Source organism: Syzygium oleosum, unplaced genomic scaffold (assembly GCF_021117445.2).
Source record: "Syzygium oleosum isolate NSW1041296 unplaced genomic scaffold, Sole_v2.1 Sole_v2.03, whole genome shotgun sequence".
In the NCBI taxonomy this organism is placed as follows: Eukaryota; Viridiplantae; Streptophyta; class Magnoliopsida; order Myrtales; family Myrtaceae; genus Syzygium; species Syzygium oleosum.
This window is the reverse complement of record NW_026607487.1, coordinates 5,913,626-5,940,766: the sequence shown is the minus strand read 5'-3', so window position 1 is coordinate 5,940,766 and position 27,141 is coordinate 5,913,626. Positions and strand designations below refer to the sequence as shown.

The window sequence follows — 27,141 nt, the reverse complement described above, 5'->3', positions numbered from 1 at the left end:
CCCTGACACTGCCAAAAGAGATGCCCACCAAGACAAAAGCCATCTCGAATCTAACTGGAGTACTTAATGCTTAAAAAGTCTTTTATTCACACTCGTCATTTGAAGCTGGTGTTCTGGACATAAGAACTCTTGTTTCCTCTCCGCTCAGTACACTTTGTTTCAAACCATCCAGGCACTCTTGTTTAATCCTGTACCTCTCCCGAACCAAGCCATGCCCATCGCGGAGCTCTTTCTTGGCGCCCTTCTTCCGGTGCTGTTCGAGAGGTTGGCCTCTCGCAAGCTGCTCAACTTCGCACGCCGTGAGGGGATCGATAAGCTGCTGAAGAAATGGGAGAAGATGCTGGTCAGCATCAACCAGGTGCTGGATGATGCAGAGGACAGGCAACTCACCGGCCATCTTGGGGTGAAGTTGTGGCTCGAAGATCTCACAAACTTGGCCTACGACATCGAAGACTTGCTTGATGAGTTCGCCACAGAGTCTGCGAAAAATAAGTCCAAGGCAGAACCTGGCACTAGCAAGGCGCGCTCCCTTCTTCCGAGTTGCTGCTTAAAATTGAGCCCGAGAGCATTTATGTTTGACCGTAAAATGGGAGCCATGATAGAACAGATAGATGACAGATTAAAGTCTGTCATCACTCAAAAAGATACTCTGAATTTGAGAGAGAATAAGGGGAATCGATTAGCATACCCCCGACAGGGTGAGCCACATTCCACCACGTATTTGCCCGAGCCTGGTTTCGTTAGTAGGGAGAATGAAAAAGGGGAGATCCTCGACTTATTGACAGGAGAAGAGGATGAAAGAACACGTGCGGATCTAAAAGTGATTCCTATCGTAGGGATGGGAGGTGTTGGGAAGACAGCTCTTGCTCAGCAAGTCTATAATGATGCTAGAGTCACCGGCTACTTCGATGTAAAAGCATGGGCTTGTGTTTCCGATGATTTCGACATGTTTGCTATTACAAAGAGAATTCTGGAGACTACTAGTGGCAATTTGTCCTGTGAAGGTAAGGACCTGAATTGGCTTCAAGATAAGCTCAAAGAAAACCTTTTAGGGAAAAAGTTTCTTGTTGTTTTAGATGATGTTTGGAACGAAAAGTATGGAAACTGGACTACCCTTTTGAAGCCTTTTCAATCAGGAGCGAAGGGAAGCAAGATCATTGTCACGACTCGAAATAAAGGCGTTGCTTTAGTAGCCGGTGCTTCACCCTATTATCTCAAAGAGTTGTCAGAAGATGCTTGTATGACTTTGTTCGCATTTCATGCCCTACAAGTAGGACATTTTGATAGTCATCCCCATCTTGAAGAATTAGGTCAAAAAATAGTGGAAAAATGCAAAGGGTTGCCATTAGCCGCAAAGACATTGGCCGGGTTGCTACGCGGCAAATACGATCCCCAATATTGGAAAAATATATTGAAGAGCCAAATTTGGGACCTACCAGAAGAAAGAAATGAGATCCTTCCGGCTTTGAAACTTAGCTATCTCCATCTCCCGTCCAATCTGAGGAGATGTTTCGCTTATTGTGCTATATTTCCCAAGGACTATGAAATTGAAAGGGACGAGTTGATTCACTTGTGGAGTGCAGAGGGCTTGCTAGAGGGAAAAGAAGGAAAGAACCGTTGGAATACAGGTTTGAATTATATCGACGAGCTCATATCGAGATCATTATTTCAAAAGTCGAGTAGCAATAAATCACGATTCTTGATGCATGATCTTGTGAATGACCTGGCAAAGCTAGTTGCCGGTGCAACCTATTTTAGCTCAGAGGAGTTTGAGTCTGAGGGTTATCAAAATAATGCATTTTTAGCTCGTCACGCCTCATTCATTTGCAGCAATCATATTGTGCCACAAAGATTAAAGATATATCAGGGTATGGAGAGACTTAGGAGCTTCATATCGATAGAGAAATCAGGGTACCATGATAGGTCCTATTTGTCCAAAAAAGTGCTACGTGACTTGTTGTCTGGATTGATGTATTTGAGGGTGCTTTCATTAAGTCGCTATTACATCAGAGAGGTACCGGATTGCATTGGCAAATTGAGGCACCTAAGGTACCTCAATTTGTCGTATACTGATATTGAAACGCTTCCAAAGTCGATTGTTGCATTGTACACCCTAGAGGTTTTGATATTGCAGGGTTGTCATTACCTTATTGAATTACCGGAAGGTATGGAGAAACTGATCAATCTGAAATGTCTCGACATTACCAACACTCAGAGTCTAAGAGTGATGCCGTTGTATATAGGTAATTTGGTGGGTCTTGAGATGTTGTCCAAATTTATAGTGGGAATAGAAAATGGGTCGAGATTGAAGGAGTTAAAAAACCTGAATAACCTCGAAGGGGAATTGTGCATCTCTGATTTGCATAAGGTTCGAAAAGCCGGAGATGCCCAGGATGCCAATTTATGCACAAAGGAGGGAATATGCCAGTTGAACATGCAATGGTGCAATGATTTTGAAAATTTCCGAGATGAAGAGCTTGAAGCGGAAGTCCTGGACTTTCTTAGCCCTCACCAAAACCTTGCAAATCTCGAAATATCAAACTATGGCGGCCTAAAATTCCCGTCATGGTTAGGAAGCCCCTTATATGTTAACATAGTACATTTACGTCTACATGGGTGTCGTAGGACCAAAGCATTACCATCACTCGGGCAACTATCTTCGCTGAAAGAACTGTACATTGAAGGTCTAAATGCAATTTGCAAGGTAGGATATGAATTTTATGGAACTAGAAGTCCTTTTACGTCCTTAAAAACTCTAGAATTCAAGGACATGCCATTGTTGGAGGACTGGTCTCATTGCGTCGGCACTGAAGAAGTAGGAGTTTTGTTCCCTCTTCTTGAGCATCTCGTCATACGGGATTGCCCTATGTTGATCGGAAGATTGCCTAGTCAACTAAGCTCCCTCATAAAGCTTGAAATGAACTCATGTCCTCGTATGGATGCCTCGTCCTGTATCACGAGCCTTCCATCTCTTAAGAAATTAAAGTTTGGTGGTTGTAATGAAGGGGTGCTGAAGAGTTTGGTGAACCTGACATCTCTAACCGCTCTTGTTATAGAAGATGTTGCTAACCTAGCTTGCTTAAGTCATGGGTTTACAAGCTCCTTGATCAAACTGGAGGAGTTGGAGATGGAAAGTTGTGAAAAGCTAATGTACTTGTGGCAAGACAAAGATGCAATTGGGAATCTCGCTTGCCTGAAGAGGTTAGTCGTTCGAAATTGTTCGGAATTCATATATTTTGCGGTTGGAGAAGGAGATATAGAGCTGCCTAGCAACCTCGAGACTATCATATTGACAAATTGCGTCAATTTAGAGAAGCTCCCAAGCAAAATGCACACTCTCTCCTCTCTTATAAACTTGACGGTTGGTAACTGTCCAAAACTTGTGTCCTCCCCCGAAACAGGTATATCGACATCGGTGGTATCATTAAATGTCGAAGGCTGCAATATGTTGCGGTCTTTACCCAGAGGATTAAGTATTCATCCGGATGGACCAAGCAGTGGCAACAGCAGCAGTAGTAATAACCGCATTGACATGATGCCTTGTTTGCAAGAATTAACAATCCTCGAATGCGATTCTCTGCTAGCCTCTCTGTTCAGCGAGGGTAGATTTTTACCTACGACCCTCAAGACACTTGAAATTAAGTCCTGCAATGGAGTGGAGTCGCTTGCGGAGATAAATGCAGACCGTCTTCAGTCGCTTCAAAGTATTAGAATTTGGGGTTGCCATAATTTGAGAAGTTTACCTCCGTGCATGCAGACACTGTCCCATCTCGCTTCCTTGGGATTGCACGGCTGTCTTGCTCTCGAGCTAGAGTGCTTCCCTCCTCTTCCTCCCAGAATCTCGAGCTTTTCTCTCGGAGGGTGTCCGAAGATAAAATCGTTCCCTAATCAATTGCATCGACTTACATGTCTCCGTGAACTCACAATTTATAATTGTGAGAGTATTGCGCGCTTCCCCCACGGAGGATTGCCGCCCCAGCTACAGAAACTTTTGTTAAGGGGATGCGGGAATATGAAGCAGCAGGTGAGGGAGTGGCTTACCCCCCTCACCTCCCTTCAATCTCTGCATATCGACGGCAGGGTGGGAGGAGTGGGAGAGGAGGAGGATCTTGTGCTTCCGCTCCCTTCCTCTCTACTCCATCTCGGTATCTATGATATGGGGAACGTGAAAAGACTGTCCAGCAGTCTCCCTCCCTCTCTCCATACCTTACGGATCTACAATTGCCCGAAGCTGAGGCAGTTGCCCCTGGATGGCCTCCCTCCCACCCTAGAATACCTCCGCATCTCTGGATGTGGTATTCTGGAGGAGCGATGCAAGAAACCGAGCGGCCGCCATTGGCCCCTCATCCGCGAAATCCCACTAGTTATAATGGGGAAATTCTCATGGGAGCCAATTACTTAAAAGAGGATTCGGACTCGAATGCTATGTATGGAAGAGACGGGGGTTTTTGTATATCTGAGCTTTGGCTTTTCTTAAAGGGGGTTCCGTATTTTAATTTTTAGAAGATTTTAGTAGTAAGCTTGAAGAAGCAGCAGCTTTTGGGCGTAGCCAGGGGGATGTCGACACTCCCCCCAATCACACCACCGTCTCCTTCCCCCCGTGTTGGTCCGCACCTCCATCCCAATCACAACCACCGCCTCCGCTTCTTCGGCTCTCCACTCCGTCCGTTTTCTCCCCTCGATCTCGCGAAGATTTCTATGGCCTTGATATACTTCGGTAAAAACCAGGTATTGATTTCTACTCAGACTTGTTGACGGGCTGCTTGCGCTTCGAACTTGGATTTCTCAGGCTGATTTTGTCTTTTTTTCTTTTTGGGCATTCCGCCTGTTTTCTGCGCTCCCTCGTCCGCCAATTCTTTTGTGCTCGCTATGCTCGAGTGTCATAACCCAAAGATTCTCTCCATCTTTGCTTGCCTCGCAGGTTAACATTGGCAATTCCCATCGGTGGAGCTTGTCCGGTACGACCCAGCGACCTATGGAAACGTCTATGTACCCTTTCCCTTCGCCGTCGCCTCCTCGCCGGTACTAAGTCCTAGACTCCTAGGAGGAGGAGATGCTGAAGGGGGAACCCTGGATGTGAGATTGCTCCTCATTGTAGGGACGAAGGAGAAGGGGTACATGCCACTGCGGGCTGGCTTTCTTGTTTACTTCTCCACTTTGGTGGAAGCTTTTCCCATGATTTTTTGTTGGTTCTCGAATTACTGGCGGGGATAGAGGTATGCCTGTGTTCTCTTTCCCTGTTCAATAAATGTCTTGTTTTTCCCCGGATGTTCGATCCGCTAGATGAATCTAAAGTCTGGACATGTTTTATATGATATGAATAAATAGCAAAGACGAGTGTGAAAAATGTTTGAAAGTTGCATCACTTCGAAAATGGGTAGCTCAGAACTTCAGAATGGATAGAGCAAAGTTCATGTCATGTTAATGGCGGATAGGTACTCCAAATCCTCTTTCCTGTTTTAGTCTGGAAACTCCATTTGGACACATTTACTAAGTTGTGGAATGTACCTGACCAATTTCCCTTATATCTCTGATTCTGCTATGAGAAAATTACTTTTGCAGCATTCGCCAGAAGTGGAAGGAACTCGGTATTAACTTTCTGTCTGCATTTACAGATACAACATCGACAGCTATGGGGGGAAACAGATTTATTGCACCTCAACCCTTCCATTCCAGCATTTTACTCACCATCCAAGACTAAGGAATGGTTTAGTCGGTTTGAGTACAGACACGAGTGAAGGCGTTTTGTGGACTGGATAGCACTCAATGAAATCTTTGCCCAAAGTTCATTTTGATAACTACTCATATTCTGCTTTATGGAATCAAAGATGCATAGCCCTGGACTCTGGAGTCGCTGGTTGGCAAAGTTTAAAGGGTGAGTAGATTTGTTTCTGCTATTTCTTTTGAATGGCTGTTTAAGAGGCAGGTAATGATCATGGGGTATAATCAGAATCTAAAAAGAATGTCGTCTGAAGGATTAGCATATAGTCCACATTCAACTTGTTTTGTTAAATTTCCGACAAATTGTCCGCATTCTACTTGTCCATTTCTAGCATTGTATCAAAGCACATGTTAATGGTTTAACATTTCTCGTCTGTTATGTTGTTTGTTATCATTTCCCTGGATATCTCATTAACATGATTACGCCCACATTCTGTTGTGCGTGAGGGATCAGTTCTACACAAGGGGAGTGTTAGGTTGTGCATTATATATACATTGCTTGGTACGTTTGCTAACAGCTTAAGCTTTAGAAATATGCATTTATCTCACTTGCAGCAATCAAATCAAACAGCATGACCAATCAGCCAACCCCATGTTCTTGTTTGGTTCTTTCTTCGAGTAATTGTGGATTGTCTGGAAGACTTTCAGACAAGGATTATAAGCCTCTCATAAAATCATCGAATTACAATAAGATTTAAAGCTTGGACAGTTAAAAGCCACTCATATGCCAGTGAACTTCAGCTTATTAAATCTGTTATTCATAGTCGGGTTAACTATTAGTGTCAACTCTTTTTGTTGCCCAAGAAAGTTTTCAAAATTGTTGAGCGAAAGTGCAGAGCTTTCCTTTGGAAGGGAGATCTTGATGCTAAAGAGGGAGCAAAAGTTAGACGAGACACTGTCTGTCCTCCTAAGCAGTTTGGAGGCCTTGGCATTCGAAGTCTGGATTTGTGAAATCTTGCTTGTATTTTTAAGTGTCTGTAGAGTTGTTGAGGTGTGGTCTCTATGTTTTGCCTGGCTCTATAGCTAACATCTTGACTGTAAACCGGATGCTACTTATGCATGGAAGAAGTTATTAAAGGTCGGGAATATTTAGAAACCCTGCATTATACAAATAGTGGGTAATGGAGATAATATTTCTCTTTGGTATGAATTAGGGCACCATGCCGGGATCTTGCCAGAATCATTCTCAAGGAGAATAATTTATTACTCTTTTCTTCCTCCGCAGGCCAAAGGATCGGCTGTAGTTCTTAACTCTCATTGGAAATGGCCTGCTGCTAGGTCTGAAGAGTTGGTTCCCATCCAAGGTGCGGTTTGGTGGTGTGATTTTTCCTGGTTCCTCAGCGGCAGACAAAGTTGTATGTACAGCATCTTCAAATGGTTGCCTTAATTCTTGTGTCGCTTGGGATATTGTCAGAAACAAGAATGCTGATGTTGACCGGCACAAACTTGGGTGGTTCTCCCCTAATCTGCCAAGATTTGGCTTCATTTCTTGGTTAGTAACACCTGATGAACTTCCCACTTTTGACAGGATTAACAGTTGGTCTGTTGGGAGTACTGGATGTCTCGGCTTATTCTGTAATCTAAGCATTGAATCTCACTGTCGTCTATTTTTTGAGTGCAGCTTCTCTAATCGACTGCGCGGCAAGGTACTGCAACTTTGTTCTGTCAAACTAATCACTGAGTCTCGATGTTTAATGAAATCAAAATTATCAAGTTCTGTTAAAAATAGTTTTGAGAGTTGTCCTGGTCTTAAAAATAAGATTGGCATTGATAAGCATCGTAGGTTGCGTGTTGCTTGGAATCTAACTGTGCGAAAACTATTTAGCTAGAGTAAGGTTTGCTTGAGTTTGTGCTTATTGTTGCTCTTTGGTGTGTAGAGTTGTATGTTTTGCTCTATGTCATCTCTATGCATGTGATGGCATGGCAGATAGATGTCAACTTCAACCCTCTTGTTTGGGGTTCAATCTTTATGAGGTCCAATTTCTATATTACTGGCCTTCGCATTTCTTCAAATAGTTTTTGAGGAAGAACGCCAATCGATGAAAAGGAGTTGCTATAAAAGTGAGAAAGTAAATATTTAATTAACTACAAGATTCAAAGAGAGATTTTACAACATTCTACTCTTTTTGTGGTTCATGTTAGAATTGATCAGTATAATATCTGAGCTGGCTCTTTGAAAAGGGTTCATAGTTTGGACCCAAAAATTAGGTACTTAAAATGTGTGCTTTAATTTTAGCAGATCATTGGTAAGCTGAAGCTATTGGCACCTCATCCGCGAAATCCCACATGTTGACTGCACCTCAATCACAACCTTTGCTTCGGCTCTCCACTCCGTCGTCCTCACCTCGATCACCGTCTCCATCTCCCCTCTTTGTCACACCGATGCTGCTCCAGCTCTCGCACGATGTAGTTGCCCCTCTGTGCCTCCCACCGCTCATCCCCATCTGCAATGCCCTTGAAATGCGTCTCTCCATGTACACGACCAGAGCCTTCCCTCGTCGACAAGGACAGGGTACGGAGAATTTACCTGATTTCTTTGGATTGCGCTGGCTGATTCTGCAGACATGGCTGAGAATTTGTCGATCCGAGAGCTCGCAGAGAGATTAGAGCGAAGTGATTTTGGATGCTTCAGCGAGAGAGAGAGAGTTGCAAGCGGAGCGACGGTGTCGTTTCTCTCTTTTAGCTCCCCAGGGCATGTATAATCCTGGGAATTTCTAAGGTACACTTGGAAGTACAATCTGGTGTCTCCATACTGAACTTGATCGCTCCATTAAACCATGTCAGTAGGTTACGAATTACGGCAAGTCTGCTTTGAAATAGGGGGGAAAAGGTGGATTTTTTTTCTGTAATTATGAAGTTATTGCGCTAGGAAGTGGTTGCTTTGTTGATTCAAGATGAGTTTAATACTCTTCAATCATGAAATGGGTTCTTAGAAATCTCTGTTCTCGACGGCTTAAATAACCATTGTGGTTAGCGGAGTTAAGATGAGTGTTGGAGTATCCAGATTGTGAATTCGGTCCTCAGATGGATTCGATGTGGTTAACCTCTTAGACAATTCATCGTGTTGTGAAGATAATGTATTGGAAAAAACTCGAAAATCGGCTGTGTTTCATTTTTAAGTCAGCAATTAAGTGAAGTTGTGAGGGGATGGTTTTGTTTACTCGTAAAATTGAACAAACAGAAGCGAGACCCTTTTAAGTACTCAGAATGCTGTTGAATAGAAATTCTGTGTTAATTGTAATCTAGACTGAAATCGATAGAGGATTTTGCTCCTGAAAAGCAGGGGTTCATCATGATACTATTCAGTTCATGATGTTGCGAGGAGCTCATCAATTTGGGAATTCTGATGTTGATAGGTGAGACTTCCAAGAGTTGTTCAGTGAAGAAGGGTGTGAGGCAAAGCTACGGTTGAATAAAGAAGGGAAGTCTCACGTGACAGATAACTCAAATTACATTGTAGACTTGTATTTCAAGACTCCGATTAAGGACGGTCCCGCCGCAGGAAAGGAGATATCTTCGCTGGAGGCAGTGGTGGAGCACGGGTTGTTCTTGGACATGGCAGCAGCCGCGAATATTGCCGGAAACACCAGCTTAGATGTGAAGACAAAGTAACATTTTTGGCCAGCAGTCACCTTGGTGAGAATTGCAATCTTCATTAGATTCGAATTGATGTTATCTGGCATCTCCTGAATGGTTAATCATGTTCCATTTGTTCTAGATCAACTCAAATGTCCAGATGGGTCCTCCCATGCTCAAAAGTGTAAATCATTCCATTTGCGGCAGCCCTTGTAATGCTCATTATCGAGCCATTTCGAATATACTCTGCTCATCAGTTTCTGCTGTTATGATAGACAATTGCATTCATAGTTGTAACTTGTGAGTACGCTCCTGTCGACTGTCGCATATCCTTTGTTTATTATTCAGTATTGCTAATGAGACTATGGAAGTGATTCAACTGAAGGGAGGCGAAAACCAGAGGTTTCTTGGGTGAAGCGATTTGTCCTTCGATGTTGAATCATTGCATTCATGCATGATACATGTCATCCTTTTTTGTTTGAGGTTTTTTTTTTTTGGAGAAACTGAAATTAACAAATACTGGCTGTTCATATAGAATGGAGAGAGCGCGACTAAAAGATGGACCTGCTAATTGAAGAAATTGAAATTCACCGAACGATGTTTAAAACAAATACATGCATCCAAGTAACCTCTAACTGCAACTCCAATAAAAATGCAATGAGATTTTTAATATTTTTTTTCTGTTTCTCCTCATTTTTTTTGATACTTTTATGTAAGGCACATATGACCTAAAGAAAGCCACATTAAAAACACGTTTAAAGTTGATAAACTGAAAGGCAAATTCGACAACTAAATAAACGTGACCATGATATGACTTATCGATGCATGATTGAAGTGTGAAGTTAATTAGAGGTAAACAAAGATTACTTTGAACTTGTATCTACACTATCATGCATGGATTAAATGACTTGATTACTTGTTAGCATTTTTTCTTTGTCAAGTTTGACGGAGTTAATGGAATAACTTGATTGTACCAACTTGACAAGTTTTAGAATCCAATGACACTTTCGTGACAAGTTTTAAAATTTCCAATATACTTATCCCATTTATGTTATGTTTTTTCTTTTCACTCAACGATCAAGTGGTATCTAAACTAATGTTCCTACGCTTTAACTAGTCCACCTCCTCGGCCATTTTAAGAGCGCAATTCTCCATAATGGCCATTTTTTACGATATGATGTCATAGCAAAAACTGTAATCTAAGGACCTAGCTATTTCTTTACCGCTAAAAATACTCACACTAGAATAATAGGATATGACTAATTAAGTATTAAATTCTACCTATTTAAATGGCGGGTGGGCATAATGAAGTTATGTAGCTCGTCTCTTCCCGGGACAAAACAGTAATCATCTTTTATTTGACCTGTGGACCAAATAAAATGAGGAAACTTATTATGAACATAATCATTGTTGCTTGGCAACAAGGGAAAAAAGAAAATGAAGCTTCAAGGTTTGCAATTTAATTGGATCTTCGGGGACTTAGTTTTTCACCCTAATCTTATGCATAATGTATCTTTGAGAGAGCAAATCTAGGTACCAACTACAGTAATGAAGAGAAAGTAACAAATATTTATTTTTGACCATTATTTAAAAATGATTTGTTATCAAGTGTTTTTGGACATTAGTTGAGCAATTAACTACCAAAGTTTTGCCGCTTTCAACGTATTGAGTTGTCGTGTTACGTGGAATTATGATAGGGATCCATATGATGAATGGTTGTGATTGTTTCGAACTGCATAAACTAAGTTTGTGTAATAACTACTCCTTTATTTGATAATGTGATGGGGTTCATGCATCAATGGAACGATGATGCAATAATAAAGCAGAAGTTTGGGGTTGGGTTGGAGACCGGCCAATGTTTTTACCCTCTAAGCTTTGCTTTTTCAAAAATAAAAAAAGATTGGGTCTACAAAAAAAGGGGGAGTGAAATTGAAAGAACAACCTTTTTCTGATTCCAGCCTTTGGTGACTTAGGTCCCATTTCCGAGGGAAAATTATTAAAACAGTCTTAAACCTATTGCAATTATGTCAATTCAGTCCTAAACCTTTTATATTTGTGACAATTTAGTCCTTTCAGTCAATTTTGGTAGGCTGTAGCTGACATGGATGCCAGCCGGCGCTAGTCGACGTTGAGTGGCAAATCTAATTTTTTTTTTTCGATTTTTTAAATTTTTTTCTCTCTCTTTTTTTTTCCTATTCTTCTTCCTCTGGCCGGTTGGTGGACCGATTAGGGGCTGAGGCCAACAAGGTCCAAATCTAGGCAACCTTGCCCAGCAATGGCGAGGTCTTGCCATATATGCACAACCTCGCCGTCGTTGGGCGAGGTTGAGCCTCACTAGGGGTGGGTGAGGCTTGCCCTCGTCAGCGCCGGCGAGGGTGAGCCTCACCAATGGCCGGCGAGGTCAACCTCGCTGGCCTCAGCCTTTAGCCGGTCGTCGGATCGGCCAGGGGAAGAATGAAAGGAAAAAATAAAATAAAAAAGAGAAAGAAAAAAATAAAAAAAATATTTAAAAATTACCACGTCAGCGTCGACTGGACGGTTGGTGCCGGCTGGCGTCCATATTAGCGCCGGTCGGCCAAAATTGACCGGAAGAACTGAATTTGCATAAATACAAAATATTTAGGCTTGAATTGGCACAATTGCAATAGGTTTAGGATTGTTTGGGTAATTTTCCCCATTTCCGACCAACTTGTTCTCGTAAAATTAGTTTAATTAAATCAAATGAAATGCATCATGAGCGTCGATCTACATTTTTCTCTAATTGAGATACGTATGGACTATGGAGCTCGGACACCTAACCTTAGTTAAGGCCTTAACTAAACACCAGTTAATTTATTGGGAAGCTGAAAGTTGGTAGCAGATTGCTTCAAGTCGTCACTGGCCCAAACTAAATATTAAGAAAAGACTGCTGCGGGTCGCCTCAATCAAGACAAGAGTAGCGGACTCATAGACAATCGAGTAATACAAATGATGACCATAAAAAAATGGAGATAGATGGATGATTTTGTGCATTTTGTATGTATTTTACTTGGCCGGTCACCTCCACCAGTGTCTTAAGTCCCCATTCTCACCTCCACCGCTAATGGACAATTGATTAGGTATTAAGTCCTAATCATTTACTTGCTCCTTGTCTGCCATTATTAGGAAGAAATGAGAAGACAAATAGAGGTGAAAAGCGGGTGAAGCACGCAGACTTGGTGGAGATGGGAGCAATGGAACCCACGATTTGGATGGTTTTGTCTATTTGATTCTCCAAGGGTGTTTGGAGCCATTTTAGGGGTGAATTAAAAAGGCATTTTTTTCTGGTCATTACTTAAAAGGAATTATGTTATCGAATGTTTCCAAATAGTTGTTAAGCAATCAATTGTGGGAATTTTGTAGCTTCCAATGCATTGAGTTCTCATATTTTGTGGAATATATGCTTGGAAATTGAGTTTTGATACTAAATATTGCTTAACAAATTCCCCAAGATACTTGCTACTTATTCATTTGAAGAATTCACTCTAACCCTCGATCACAATATATTGGATATGTGCAATTATTTCGTGAATCTAGTATAAATATTAAATCGAATCTAGCATACCCTCTATTGATATTGAATGATTGAGAAGGTGAAACTCTTTTGCTACCCATTGTTTTCTTAACGAAGTTAATTAGTAATCAGACATGTTTTGATGATCATACCAAGTTTCAAGTTTCAACCCTCTTCGTTTCTGGTCTAATTTTAATGACGTCCAATTTCTATATTACTGGCTTTCGTATTTCTCCTAGGAAGAAACCTAATCGATGAAAGGGAGCTGCTATAAGATTTAAAAAATAATTATCTATTGACCAGTAGATTCAAAGAGAGACTTTAGAACATATTAATCGTTTTTTTTTTTCTGTTTTTGGGGTTCATGGTAATTTTTCTGTTTGAAAAATTACCAATTCAGTCTTAAAGATGTTTATTGTATGGAATCCAATGTAGCCCTAAAATTTTCAATTTTGTTAAAGTAGTTTTAAACCTTTGTATGAGTTTTCAATGTAACCCTTTGGCCAATTTTCACCTAAAATTGCTAATGTGACGGTCCAGTTATTGCCGACCATCTTACGTGGCACAACGACGATCTAACCTAGACAAATTTTGAGTATGATTTATAGATACTATCTAATTACTAACTCGAATAGCATTTTCTTGTTGAGAATTGGATTTATTATATTACCAATATTGTTGAACCTGAGTTAAGAATAAAATGTCCGGTGAAAACAAGGATAAAATGAGAGATTTAAAATGTCCGGTGAAAACAAGGATAAAATGAGAGATTTAGATCACAATTTTTAATCACATTCAATCCTACCCCGCTTAAGTATAACAATTTTAAGAAATGATAAAGACTTTGAAAATATAACATTAGATATTGAAAATTTAAAAGAATGGTGACATTTTAATGATGTTCCTACCTAACTTTTATGGTTGTGTTTGGTCAGTCTTAATAAGCTAATGTTCCATAGAACAACATTTGATTTAAGTGAAAACCCTATCAATTTTCTCATTCTCAATTTCGTATTTGAAGGATAATAGATCTTGCTATGCATTGCGATAAATATGTTCGTATCTAAACTACTTAAGTATGGAAGAAATGGAGGAGCCGAGTATCAAGTCAATCGATAGTCAAGTCGATTTGTCAGACTCTTATTAATGATGTTAGCCGGGGCTCTCCACTTGTAGAGGTTACTAAGCTAGATAATGTTAACAACAGTCAACTAGAGGGATATCCCGAGTTATATAATAGACTGCAAACGGACCTTTAAACAAATGGTCATATACAACAACAAAGAGAAGTTTCACACGTCGCATAATTATTCAATTTAATAAATCAGTTTTACTATACCTTTTCTTTTTTGCTAGAAAGTATTGTCATTCATTGATCATCGAAGAGCCGTACGGGAAGACATAATTTGTAGGAAAAACGGGAAGACCAGGTTACGCTAAATCTTGGCCTTTCCTGGAGTAGAGCAGAGTATCAATGGCTAACTTGCACTCACTCTCACTGATGATGCTTGGGAGCTGCAGGTCGGTTTGCGAGGTTGCAAGGCAAGAAGGATGGGAAAAAGGAAAGATCTATGTTCTCCTCTCTCCGTGGGTTTGAATTGGATTTTCTCAAGCCGCTTCCTCCATCAAGGACGGGCATTTCACAGCATTCAAGCTCGTCACTGGCAATTTCAGCGAGGGGCTCAACTTTAGCAGCACAAGCCACGACTGCAAAGTCAAAGCCCTTCTTTTTCGCTTTGGCTTCACAGACAGTTTTGTTGATCAACCAACTTTGCTTCAGTGTTGCTAGAACAACTTTAAAACATTTTAAAAAGAAATGGGTCCCTTGTCTGCCATTATTAGTAGAGGGAAGTAGGAAGAAAACAAAATGACGGTGAACAGCGGGTGAAGCGCGCAAGCTTGATGGCGATGGAGATGGTGAGGAAGGGGACCGACAATTTGGAATAATTTCGCCCTTTTGACGGGGCTTCCCTGACACTGCCTAAAGAGATGCCCACCAAGACAAAAGCCATCTCGAATCTAACTAGAGTACTTAATACTTAAAAAATCTTTTATTCACACCCATCATTTGAAGCTGGTGTTCTGGACATAAGAACTCTTGTTTCCTCTCCGCTCAGTACACTTTGTTTCAAACCATCCAGGCACTCTTGTTTAATCCTGTACCTCTCCCGAACCAAGCCATGCCCATCGCGGAGCTCTTTCTTGGCGCCCTTCTTCCGGTGCTGTTCGAGAGTTGGCCTCTCGCGAGCTGCTCAACTTTGCACGCCGTGAGGGGATCGATAAGCTGATGAAGAAATGGGAGAAGATGCTGATCAGCATCAACCAGGTGCTGGATGATGCAGAGGACAGGCAACTGACCGGCCATCTTGGGGTGAAGTTGTGGCTCGAAGATCTCAAGAACTTGGCCTACGACATCGAAGACTTGCTTGATGAGTTCGCCACAGAGTCTGTGGAAAATAAGTCCAAGGCAAAACCTGGCACTAGCAAGGCGCGCTCCCTTCTTCCGAGTTGTTGCTTAAAATTGAGCTCGAGAGCATTTATGTTTGACCGTAAAATGAGATCCGCGATAGAAGAGATGGATGACAGATTGAAGGATGTCATCACTCGGAAAGATACTCTGAATTTGAGAGAGAATAAGGGGAATCGATTAGCATACCCCCGACAGGATGAGCCGCATACCACCACGCATTTGCCCGAGCCTGGTTTTGTTAGTAGGGAGAATGAAAAAAGGGAGATCCTCGACTTACTGACAGGAGAACATGATGATAGAACATGTGTGGATCTAAAAGTGATTCCCATTGTAGGGATGGGGGGTGTTGGGAAGACAGCTCTCGCTCAGCAAGTCTACAATGATGCTAGAGTCACTGGCTACTTCGATGCAAAAGCATGGGCTTGTGTTTCCGATAATTTCGACATGCTTGCTATTACAGAGAGAATCCTGGAGACAACTAGTGGCAATTTGTCCTGTGAAGATAAGGACCTGAACTGGCTTCAAGATAAGCTCAAAGAAAACCTTTCAGGGAAAAAATTTCTTGTTGTTTTAGATGATGTTTGGAATGAGAAGTATGGAAACTGGACTGCCCTTTTGAAGCCTTTTCAATCAGGAGCGAAGGGAAGCAAGATTATCGTCACGACTCGAAACAAAGGCGTTGCTTCAGTAGCCGGTGCTTCACCCTATTATCTCAAAGAGTTGTCAGAAGATGCTTGTGTGACTTTGTTCGCATTTCATGCCCTGCAAGTAGAAAATTTCGATAGTCATCCCCATCTTGAAGAATTAGGTCGGAAAATAGTGGAAAAATGCAAAGGGTTGCCATTAGCCGCGAAGACATTGGCCGGGTTGCTACGCGGCAAATACGATCCCCAATATTGGAAAAATATATTGAAGAGCCAAATTTGGGACCTACCGGAAGAAAGAAATGAGATTCTTCCGGCTTTGAAACTTAGCTATCTCCATCTTCCATCTAATCTAAGGAGATGTTTCGCTTATTGTGCTATATTTCCCAAGGACTATGAAATTGAAAGGGACGAGTTGATTCGCTTGTGGAGTGCAGAGGGCTTCTTGGAGGGAAAAGAAGGAAAGAATCGTTGGAATGCAGGTTTGAATTATTTCGACGAGCTCGTATCTAGGTCGTTATTTCAAAAGTCGAGTAGCAATAATTCACGATTCTTGATGCATGATCTTGTGAATGACCTGGCAAAGCTAGTTGCCAGTGCAACCTATTTTAGCTCAAAGGAGTTTGAGTCTGAGGGTGATCAAAGTAATGCATTTTTAGCTCGTCATGCCTCATTTATTTGTAGCAATCGTATTGTGCCACAAAGATTAAAGATATATCATGGAATGGAGAGACTTAGGAGTTTCATATCGATAGAGAAATCAAGGTACTATGATAGGTCCTATTTGTCCAAGAAAGTGCTATGTGACTTGTTGTCTGGATTGAAGTATTTGAGGGTGCTTTCATTAAGTCACTATTACATCAAAGAGGTACCGGATTGCATAGGCAAATTGAGGCACCTAAGGTTCCTCAATTTGTCGTATACTGATATTGAAACGCTTCCAAAGTCGATTGTTGCATTGAACACCCTAGAGGTTTTGATATTGCAGGGCTGTCAAAACATTACCGAATTACCGGAAGGTATGGAGAAACTGATCAATCTGAAATGTCTCGACATTTCCGACACTTCAAGCCTGAGAGCAACGCCTCTGTATATAGGTAATTTGGTGGATCTTGAGATGTTGTCCAAATTTATAGTGGGAATAGAAAATGGGTCGAGATTGAAGGAGTTAAAAAACCTGAATAACCTCGAAAGGGAATTGTGCATCTTTGATTTGCATAAGGTTCGAGAAGCCGGAGATGCCAAGGATGCCAACTTATGCATGAAGGAGGGAATATGCCAGTTGAACATGCAATGGTGCAATGATTTTGAAAATTTCCGGGATGAAGAGCTTGAAGCGGAAGTCCTGGACTTTCTTTGCCCTCACCAAAACCTTGCAAATCTCGAAATATCCTACTATGGTGGCCTAGAATTCCCGTCATGGTTAGGAAGCCCCTCATATGTTAACATAGTACATTTACGTCTACAAGGGTGTCGTAGGGCCAAAGCATTACCGTCACTCGTCCCTCACCTTGAGAAACTGGTCATTCGGGATTGCCCTATGTTGATCGGGAGATTTCCTAGTCAACTAAGTTCCCTCAAAAAGCTAGAAATCAACTCCTGTCCAAGTATGGATGCCTCGCTCTCTACCACGAGCCTTCCATCTCTCAAGAAATTAAAGTTGGCAGGTTGTAACAAGGGGGTGCTGGAGAGTTTGGTAAACCTCACATCTCTAACCGATCTTGTCATAGAAGTTGATGACCTGACTTACTTAAATCATGGGTTTACAAGCTCCTTGATCAAACTAGAGAAGTTAGAGATGCAATGTTGTCACAAGTTGAGGTACTTGTGGCAAGACAGTGATGTAATCCGAGATCTCGCTTGTCTAAAGAGCTTACTCGTCAATAAATGTCCCGAATTCCTATCTTTTGCGGCCGGAGAAGGAGAAATACAGCTGCCCGGCAACTTCGAGATTATTGGGTTGAGGCATTGCGACAATTTAGAGAAGCTCCCAAGCAAGATGCACACCCTCTCCTCTCTTAGAGACTTGACCGTCCTGGACTGTCCAAAACTCGTGTCCTTCCCTGAAACAGGTATATCAACGTCAGTGACATCATTAGCCATTATGAAATGCGAGATGTTGCAATCTTTACCGAGAGGATTGAGAATTCATTCGGATGAACCAAGCAGTGGCGGCAATACCCGCATTGACATGACGTCTTGTCTGCAAGAATTAAGAATCAACGGATGCCATTCTCTGCCAGCCTCTTCCTTTGGCGAGGATAGATTTTTACCTGTGACCCTCAAAACACTTGAGATTAGGTTATGTAATGGAGTAGAGTCGTTCGCGGAGATAAATGTAGACCGTTTTCAGTCGCTTCAAACGGTTGTAATTATGGATTGCGAGAATTTGAGAAGCTTACCCCAGGGCCTACACACACTGTCCCATCTCACTTCCTTGACATTGGGCAAATGTCCTGCTCTGGAGCTGGAGTGCTTCCCTCCACTTCCTATCAGCATCTCGAGCTTTTCGCTTGAGAGTAGTCCCAAGATAACATCGTTACCTAATCAGTTGCATCGACTTCCATGTCTCCGTGATTTCGAAATTTCGGAGTGTGAGAGTATTACGCGCTTCCCCGACGGAGGATTGCCCCCCCAGCTACAGGAACTTACGGTAATGAGATGCGGGAATATGAAGCAGCCGGTGAGGGAGTGGCTTACCCCCCTCACCTCGCTTGAAATGCTGATCATCGACGGCAGCGTGGGAGGATTGGGAGAGGAGGAGGATCTTTGGCTTCCGCTCCCTTCCTCTTTGCTCCGTCTCGGAATCGTAGATATGCAGAATGCGGAAAGACCGTCGAGCAGTTTCCCTCCCTCTCTCCGGACCTTATGGATCGTCGGATGCCCGAAGCTGAGGGAGTTGCCCCTGGATGGCCTCCCTCCCTCCCTAGAAGTTCTCTGGATCCGTGAATGCGGGATTCTGGAGGAGCGATGCAAGAAGGGGACCGGCCGCTATTGGCCCCTCATCCGCGAAATCCCGCAGGTCAGATTCACCGGTGACCCACCCCGGTCAATTACTTAAAAGGAGGATTCGGACTCGAATATTATTATATGCGCGGGAAGAGATGGGGGCTTTGATGTCTGAGCTTTGGCCTTTCGAAAAAGGGTTTCGTATTTTTAGACCCAAATATTATTATTACTACGTTACTCTTTAATAGTAAGCTGAAGCAAAGCAAAGCTTCGATGGTCCAAAATCCCCCACAGTCGCCGCGCCGTCTCCTTCCCCCCTCCTCGTCGCGCCGCCGCTCCTTCAGGCACTCGCACGGCGTCGTCGCCCGCCCGCCCGCCTGACGCCCCCCGCCACCGCTCGTCCACACCACCAGAGCCTTCCCCCCTCGTCGCCTCTTCTCCGGTAGTATCTGGGTGCTTTCTTCCCGGCGCTTCGCGTGGACGGCGATGATTACAGCGGCTCCTGCGCGGGGATTGTTGTGCCTGTTGAAGAAGATTCGAGAGCGATGAATCGTGCCGTTCTTCTCTTTTGCTGAATTCCCGCGTGTTCAAAAAATCCATGTCCTGCTCTAGGTTTGGATTTCTCGTCGTTTTCGGGTAATTCGATTCGTCCTCGGACTCTGTTTTTTTTCCTTTCTCTTCGTTGGGTGCGTTGGTCTGCCTTCCTACGTTGTTAAGAGGATTCGACTTCTGCTTTTTCGCATGACCCGTTTTTGTTTTGTTTCTTTTTTGGCCGGTGCAGGTTTGAGAATCGAGCAAAATTGTTGAACATGAAGGAAGTCCCGAACTTCTCGGCGGTTCGCAACTCGAGAACTTCGAGCTGAATTTCTGAGAGATCGTCTTTTCTCGCGTTCAACGAGGAGTGGAGGATGGGGATGCCATGCCAAAGCCACCCCTGCACCAGCTGTGCTCGTGTGCCGGGCTTCGACGGCGACGGATATCGGTACAGCAAATGTGGGTGAGGCCTAGTTTGAGTTTCACATTTTCAGTAGTAGCAAGCAAGCAGGCCTTACTATGCTTTTGTATGAGCAAGTGTGATAATTCAATTATTTGTCTATGTTTTACAGGTCATTCTCTGTCCTTATCAATCCGAGAGCATCAATTGACTGGTATGCTCTTGCTGTCAGTTCAGATTATATGGTTGTGGAGTAAAATTGGAATTTAGAACAGGATCTCTCTTGAAGGGTCGGTACATTCCCTCGTTCACCCTCCATTGGGTTGTGGATAATCTTTGTCAACTCCATCAGAAATAACAATAAACTCTGGTTCGCACGTGTGATCTCATGTAGATTTCTATGCCTCGATATATTTGATTAAAATCAGGTATGATCCATCTTGCCATTTACTACTTCTAAAATTTGGCATCAGTTCCCCTATACATTGAAAAGCTTCGCATGATTTCATCAATCCAGCAAAAATATCATAAGTCTGGGATGTTATTAAGGGACTGTTGCATTTGAATTTGGATTCTCAGCTTATTTTTTGCATTCTACCAGTTTTCTGCATTCATCCGCCAATTCTTTTGTCATCGCTGTGCTCTGTCTCATTCGCCAAGTCTTTAAATCTTGCTTGCCTTAAGATTACATTGGAATTCCATTGGTGAAGTTTGTACCCAGTGACCTATAGCAAGTTCTATATACCCTTCCTTCACCATCGCCTCACTGGTATTAAGTCTAGCAGAAGATGCTGAAGGGGACCCTGGATGTGAGATTGCTCCTCATTGTAGAGAAGAAGGGAGATGCCACTGCAGGCTTTGTTCTTAAGATCTTGACTTTGGTGGAAGCTTTTCCGTGATTAGTTGGTTCTTGAATTACTCGCAGGGATAGAGGTATGTATATGTTCTCTTTCCCTGTTCAATAAGTGTCTGTTTTTCCCTGGTGTTCAATCCACTAGATGAATCTAAAGTCTGGACAAAATTTATATGATAAATAAATAGCAAATACAAGTTTGAAAATGTTTGAAAGTTGCATCACATCAAAGAAGTGTAGCTCAGAACTTCAGATGGATGGAGCAAGTTCATGTCATGTTAATGGCAGTTAGGTGCTTTAAATCCTCTTTCCTGTTTTAGTCTTGAAACTCCATTTGAACACATATACTAAGTTGTGGAATGTACCTGACTAATGTCCCTTATATCTCTGATTCTGATATGCGAAAATTACTTTTGCAGCATTCACCAGAAGTGGAAGGAACTCGGTACTAACTTTCTGTCTGCATTTGCCGATACAAAGTACTTATTCCCACCCACGCAATCTTCTCATTTCTGAGCATACTGTGACGCACATCGAAATCTATGGGGGAAAACAGATTTATTGCGCCTCAAGGCCGTCAACCCTTCCAGTCCAGCATTTTACTGACCATCCAAGATTAAGGAATTGTTTAGCCTGTTGGAGTACAGACACAAATGAAGGCGTTTCACGTCCTGGATAACACTCAATGAAATCTTTGCCCATTGTTCATTTTGATAACTATTCTTATTCTGCTTTATGGAATCAACGATGCATAGCTCGGTAGTCGGTGGTTGGCAAAGTTTAAAGGGTGGGTAGGTTTGTTTCTGCTATTTCTTTTGACAAGCTGTTTGAAGGACACAAGCAATGATCATGGGGTATAATCAGAATCTTGAAAGAATCTCTTCTGAAGGATTAGCATATTGTCTGCATTCTACTTGTTTTGTTAAATTTCCAACAAATTGTCCGCATTCTACTTGTTCATTTCTAGCATTGTATCAAAGCACATGTCAATGGTTTAAAATTTCCCGTCTGTTATGTTGTTTGTTATCATTTCCCAGGTTATCTCATTGACGTGATTACGTCCACATTCTGTTGTGTGTAAGGGATCGGTTCTACGCAAGGGGAGTGATAAGTTATACGTTATATATACATAGCTGGGCATGTTTCCTAACATCTTAAGCTTTTAAAAAATGCATTTGTTTAACATGCAGCAATCAAATCAAACAGCATGACCAATCAACCAACCCTATGTTCTTGTTTGGTTCTTTCTTCTAGTAATTGTGGATTGTCTAGAAGACTTTCAGACAAGGATTATAAGCCTCTCATGAAATTATCGAATTACAACAAGATTTAAAGCTTGGACAGTTAAAGGCCGCTCATATGCCAGCAAACTTAAGCTTATTAAATCTGTTATTCATAGTCGGTTTAACTATTAGTGTCAACTCTTTTTGTTGCACAAGAAAGTTTTCGAAATTGTTGAGCAAAAGTGCAGAGCTTTCCTTTGGAAGGGAGATCTTGATGCTAAAGAGGGAGCAAAAGTTATATGGGACACTGTCTGTCCTCCTAAGCTGTTTGGAGGACTTGGCATTCGAAGTCCGGATTTGTGAAATCTTGCTTGTATTTTTAAGTGTCTGTAGAGTTGTTGAGGTGTGGTCTATATGTTTTGCCTGGCTCTATAGCTACCATCTTGACTGTAAACCAGATGCTACTCATGCATGGAAGAAGTTGTTAAAAGTCGGGAACATTTAGAAACCCCGCATTATACAAATAGTGGGTAATGGAGATAATATTTCTCTTTGGTATGAATTGTGGCACCATGCTGGGATCTTGCCAGAATCATTCTCAAGGAGAATAATTTATTACTCTTTTCTTCCTCTGCAGGCCAAAGGATCGGCTGTAGTTCGCAACTCTCATTGGAAATGGCCTGCTGCTAGGTCTGAAGAGTTGGTTCCCGTCCAAGCTGCAGTTTGGTGGTGTGATTTTTCTTGGTTCCTCAGCTGCAGACAAAGTTGTATGTACAGCTTCTTCAAATGGTTGCCTTAATTCTTGTGTCGCTTGGGATATTGTCAGAAACAAGAATGCTGATGTTGACCGGCACAAACTTGGGTGGTTCTCCCCTAATGTGCCAAGATTTGGCTTCATTTCTTGGTTAGTAATACCTGATAAACTTGCCACTTTTGAGAGGATTAACAGTTGGTCTGTTGGGAGTACTAGATGTCTCGGCTTGTTCTGTAATCTAAGCATTGAATCTCGATGTCGTCTATTTTTTAGTGCAGTTTCTCTAATCGACTACGCGGCAAGGTACTGCAACTTTGTTCTGTCAAACTAATCACTGAGTCTCGATGTTTAATGAAATCAAAATTATCAAGTTCTGTTAAAAATAGTTTTGAGAGTTGTCCTGGTCTTAAAAATAAGATTGGCATTGATAAGCATAGTAGGTTGTGTGTTGCTTGGAATCTAACTTTGCGAAAACTATTTAGCTAGAGTAAGGTTTGCTTGAGTTTGTGCTTATTGTTGCTCTTTGGTGTGTAGAGTTGTATGTTTTGCTCTATGTCATCTCTATGCTTGTGATGGCATGGCAGATAGATGTCAACTTCAACCCTCTTGTTTGGGGTTCAATCTTTATGAGGTCCAATTTCTATATTACTGGCCTTCACATTTCTTCAAATAGTTTTTGAGGAAGAACCCCAATCAATGAAACGGAGTTGCTATAAAAGTGATAAAGTAACTATTTAATTAACTACAAGATTCAAAGAGAGATTTTACAACATTCTACTCTTTTTGTGGTTCATGTTAGAATTGATCGGTATAATATCTGAGCTGGCTCTTTGAAAAGGGTTCATACTTTGGACCCAAAAATTAGGTACTTAAAATGTGTGTTTTAATTTTAGCAGATCATTAGTTAGCTGAAGCTATTGGCACCTCATCCACGAAATCCCACATGTGGACTGCACCTCAATCACAACCTCTGCTTCGGCTCTCCACTCCGTCGTCCTCACTCGATCACCGTCTCCATCTCCCCTCTTTGTCACGCTGATGCACCTCCAGCTCTCGCACGTTGTCGTCGCCCCTCTGTGCCTCCCACCGCTTGTCCCCATCTGCAGCGCCCTTGAGATGCGTCTCTCTGTCTACACGATCAGAGCCTTTCCTCGTCGACAAGGACCGGGTACGGAGAATTTACCTGATTTCTTTGGATTGTGCTGGCTGATTCTGCCGACATGGCTGAGAATTTGTCGATCCGAGAGCTCGCAGAGAGATTAGAGCGCAGCGATTTTGGATGCTTTGGCGAGAGAGAGAGTTGCAAGTGGAGCGACGGCGTCTTTTCTCTCTTTTAGCTCCCCAAGGCATGTATAATCCTGGGAATTTCTAAGTACACTTGGAAGTACAATCTGGTAAGTGTCTCCATACTGAACTCAATTGGTCCATTAAACCATGTCAGTAGGTTACGAATTAGGGTAAGTCTGCTTTGAAATAGGGGGGGAAAGGTGGATTTTTTTTTCCGTAATTACGAGGTTATTGCACTAGGAAGTGGTTGCTTTGTTGATTCAAGATGAGTTTAGGACTCTTCGATCGTGAAATCGGTTCTTAGAAATCTCTGCTCTTGACGGGTTAGATAATCATTGTGGTTAGCGGAGTTATGATGAGTGTTGGAGTATCCAGATTGTGAATTCGGTTCTCAGATGGATTCGATGTGGTTAACCTTAGACAATTCATCTTGTTGCGTAGATAATCTCTTGGAAAAAACTTGAAAATCGGCTGTGTTTCACTTTTAAGTCAGCAATTAAGTGAAGTTGTGAGCGGATGGTTTTGTTTACTCGTAAAATTGAACACACTGAAGCAAGACCCTTTTAAGTACTCAGAATGCTGTTGAATAGAAATTCTGTGTTAATTGTAGTTTAGACTGAAATCGACGGAGGATTTTGCTCCTGAAAAGCAGTCGTCATGATACTATTCAGTTCTCGATGTCGCCAGAAGCTGATCAATTTGGGAACTCTGATGTTGATAGGTGAGACATCAAGAGTTGTTCAATGAAGAAGGGTGTGAGGCAAAGTGACTGTTGAATGGAGACGGGAAGCCTTACGTGACAGAACTCAAATTACATTGTAGACTTGTATTTCAAGACTCCGCTTAAGGACGGTCCCGCCGCAGGAAAGGAGATATCTTCGCTGGAGGGAGTGGTGGAGCATGGGTTCTTGGACATGGCAACAGCTGCGAATATTGCCGGAAACGCCAGCTTCGATGTGAAGACGAAGTAACATTTTTGCCCAGCAGTCACCTTGGTGAGAATTGTATTCTTCATTAGATTCAAATAGATGGTATCTTGCATCTCCTTAATGGTTAATCATGTTCCATTTGTTCTAGAACAACTCAAATGTGCAGATGGGTCCTCCCATGCTTGAAGTGTAAATCATTCCACTTGCAGTAGCCCTTGTAACGCTCATTATCGAGCCATTTCGAATATACTCTGCTCATCAGTTTCTGCTGTTATGATAGACAATTGCATTCATGGTTGTAACTTGTGAGTACACTCCTGTCGACTGTCGCATATCCTTTGTTTATTATTCAATATTGCTAATAAGACTATGGAAGTGATTCAACTGAAGGGAGATGAAAACCAGAGGTTTCTTGGGTGAACCGATTTGGCCTTCTATTTTGAACCATGTCATACTGGCTATTGATATAGAGAAGGAGAGAGTGCGACTAAAAGATGGACCTGCTAATTTAGGATGTTTAAGATTTCTAGTTTAATCTTCAGGATTCAGCAAATTACCATGGATTCATCTTTGTTAGATGCCATTCTCGCTGTTTGCTATTATATGGATTATCAGTTGTATACCATTTATCACCTTAATCTGTGACTAATGTTGATCAGCATCAGAATCTCTCTGCGAAGATCAAATCTTTCTGTGAAATTTTCTAGATATGATGCAATGAGCCTGGCTAAACTCAAGGAATGTCTACCCCAAGACACGACTCATGATTTTGAAAAACAGTGCTCTGCCTAGGGCGTCAATAGCTCTGTTAGCTAGGCTGAAAGCTAAAAGAAAAGCGAAGAAACACACGATCAAGATGTTTCGCAATGCGCCAGTTTTGTTTGATCCTAGAATGGTTGCAATCTTCGGAAGCCTCTGTGAAAGGAGTTAAAGCACTGATCTCTTTTATACATGTAATATAGTGTAGTGTGGTGTAGGGTCAACCATTCAATAGACACGTTTCTATAACAATTTTAGACAAGAATGTCACTTCAACAAATAAAGAACAAAGTGCAACGTAAGCCATTGCACGAATCGAAACTGGGTATAATCTATACGCCTTTAGTACGACTCCACGTGAAGCCTCGGTCTCGTGATGCCCTCTTCTAGTTCCCTATAACCAAAGCCATAGATGCTGTGAAGATGGTCATCCACAGCAGCTTCCCAGGTAGGAACACGTGGGCTGATGAGAAACGAGAAATTAGGCATTCGGTTTGGTGAAAATTTCACTAGATTGTAGTTCATAAATGCCCTGTTTAATGTTCTTTAAGGAAATTGATGACTTGGATTGTCTTCATTCAACACCAAATGCACAGTCAAAGGCTGTTTACTACCGTAGGTGGTGTGACTATGTTAATAGCTGCCATTTCAGGTTGAACTACATGGTCATCAATAAGTACTGATTATGAAGGATAAACTTCTCTTTTTTTACTTAATTGAAACCTTAGAAAGCAAGTAACCTGTTCTTAGGAAAACTTGTTTTGGCCATAAAAAAAATAAGAGAGAGAGAGAGAGAGAGAGAGAGAGAGAGAGAGAGAGAGAGAAGTTTTTGGAATCTCACCATAACTTCCGCCGTCTAATCCTGTGGTAGACGAGTTGGAAGCTTTTATTCCGAGCTTTTCATAGTTGTTACCAAGTGCGCCTTTGGAAAATCCAACACAAGACATATTAAAGGAAAGCATGTGTAAGTGGAAAAACCGGAATTAGTATGAATTGCAATCTTGAGTCTTTGAATTCCTATCTTACAATCTTGAGTCTTTGAATTGGTTCTTGATGTTGCAAGAAGCTGATCGATTTGGGAATATTGATGTTGATAGGTGAGCTTCCAAGAGTTGTTCAACAAAGAAGGGTGTGAGGCAAAGCTACGATTGAATGAAGACGGGAAGCCTTATGTGTACATTGTAGACTTGTATTTCAAGACTCCAATTAAGGACGGTCCTGCCGCTGGAAAGGAGATATCTTTGCTGGAGGGAGTAGTGGAGCACGGTTTGTTCTTGGACATGGCGACAACTGTGATTATTGCCGGAAAACCGGCGTAAATGCGAAGATGAAGTAACATTTTTGCCCAGGAGTCACCTTGGTGAGAATTGTAATCTTCATTGGATTCAAATAGATTGTATCTTGCATCTCTTTAATAGGTAATCATGTTCATTTTGTTCTAAACAATTCAAATGTCCATATGGGTCCTCCCATCCTCAAAGTGTAAATCATTCAATTTGCGGTAGCCCTT

The 27,141-nt window shown here is 42.0% G+C and overlaps 2 protein-coding genes and 1 long non-coding RNA gene across 41 annotated transcripts; 2 read left to right on the top strand and 1 right to left on the bottom strand.

Moving 5' to 3' along the window:
* Positions 1-27,127, top strand: LOC115680969 (putative disease resistance RPP13-like protein 1). Of its 39 annotated transcripts, none has more exons than XR_008816136.1 (9): positions 19,387-19,528; positions 19,674-19,885; positions 20,064-20,254; positions 20,511-20,759; positions 21,099-21,466; positions 22,540-22,806; positions 22,935-22,959; positions 23,553-24,050; positions 24,665-25,261. XR_008816136.1 is itself a non-coding variant. In XM_056309811.1 (8 exons), the coding sequence occupies exon 1, from the start codon at positions 212-214 to the stop codon at positions 4,400-4,402; it is 4,191 nt and encodes a 1,396-aa protein (XP_056165786.1). In that variant the 5' UTR covers positions 1-211; the 3' UTR covers positions 4,403-4,728; positions 4,922-5,216; positions 5,563-5,875; positions 22,540-22,806; positions 22,935-22,959; positions 23,553-23,824; positions 23,911-24,050; positions 24,665-25,261. The 39 variants fall into 39 exon arrangements, 27 of the variants coding, with proteins under 27 accessions (XP_056165786.1, XP_056165779.1, XP_056165790.1 ...); XR_008816138.1 differs by lacking the exon at positions 20,064-20,254 and adding an exon at positions 19,999-20,040; XR_008816134.1 differs by having other exon boundaries at positions 19,999-20,254.
* On the top strand, positions 14,214-19,136 carry LOC115680966 (putative disease resistance protein RGA3). The gene has a single exon (XM_056309818.1). It carries the CDS (start codon positions 15,117-15,119, stop codon positions 19,002-19,004), a length of 3,888 nt encoding a protein of 1,295 aa, XP_056165793.1. The 5' UTR covers positions 14,214-15,116; the 3' UTR covers positions 19,005-19,136.
* On the bottom strand, positions 19,192-20,676 carry LOC115680972 (uncharacterized). Its single transcript, XR_008816145.1, has 2 exons — positions 20,552-20,676; positions 19,192-19,414 (listed from the first exon to the last, which is right to left on the bottom strand). It is a non-coding gene; the product is annotated as an uncharacterized LOC115680972 (long non-coding RNA).
* Positions 27,128-27,141: the final 14 nt, after the last annotated feature.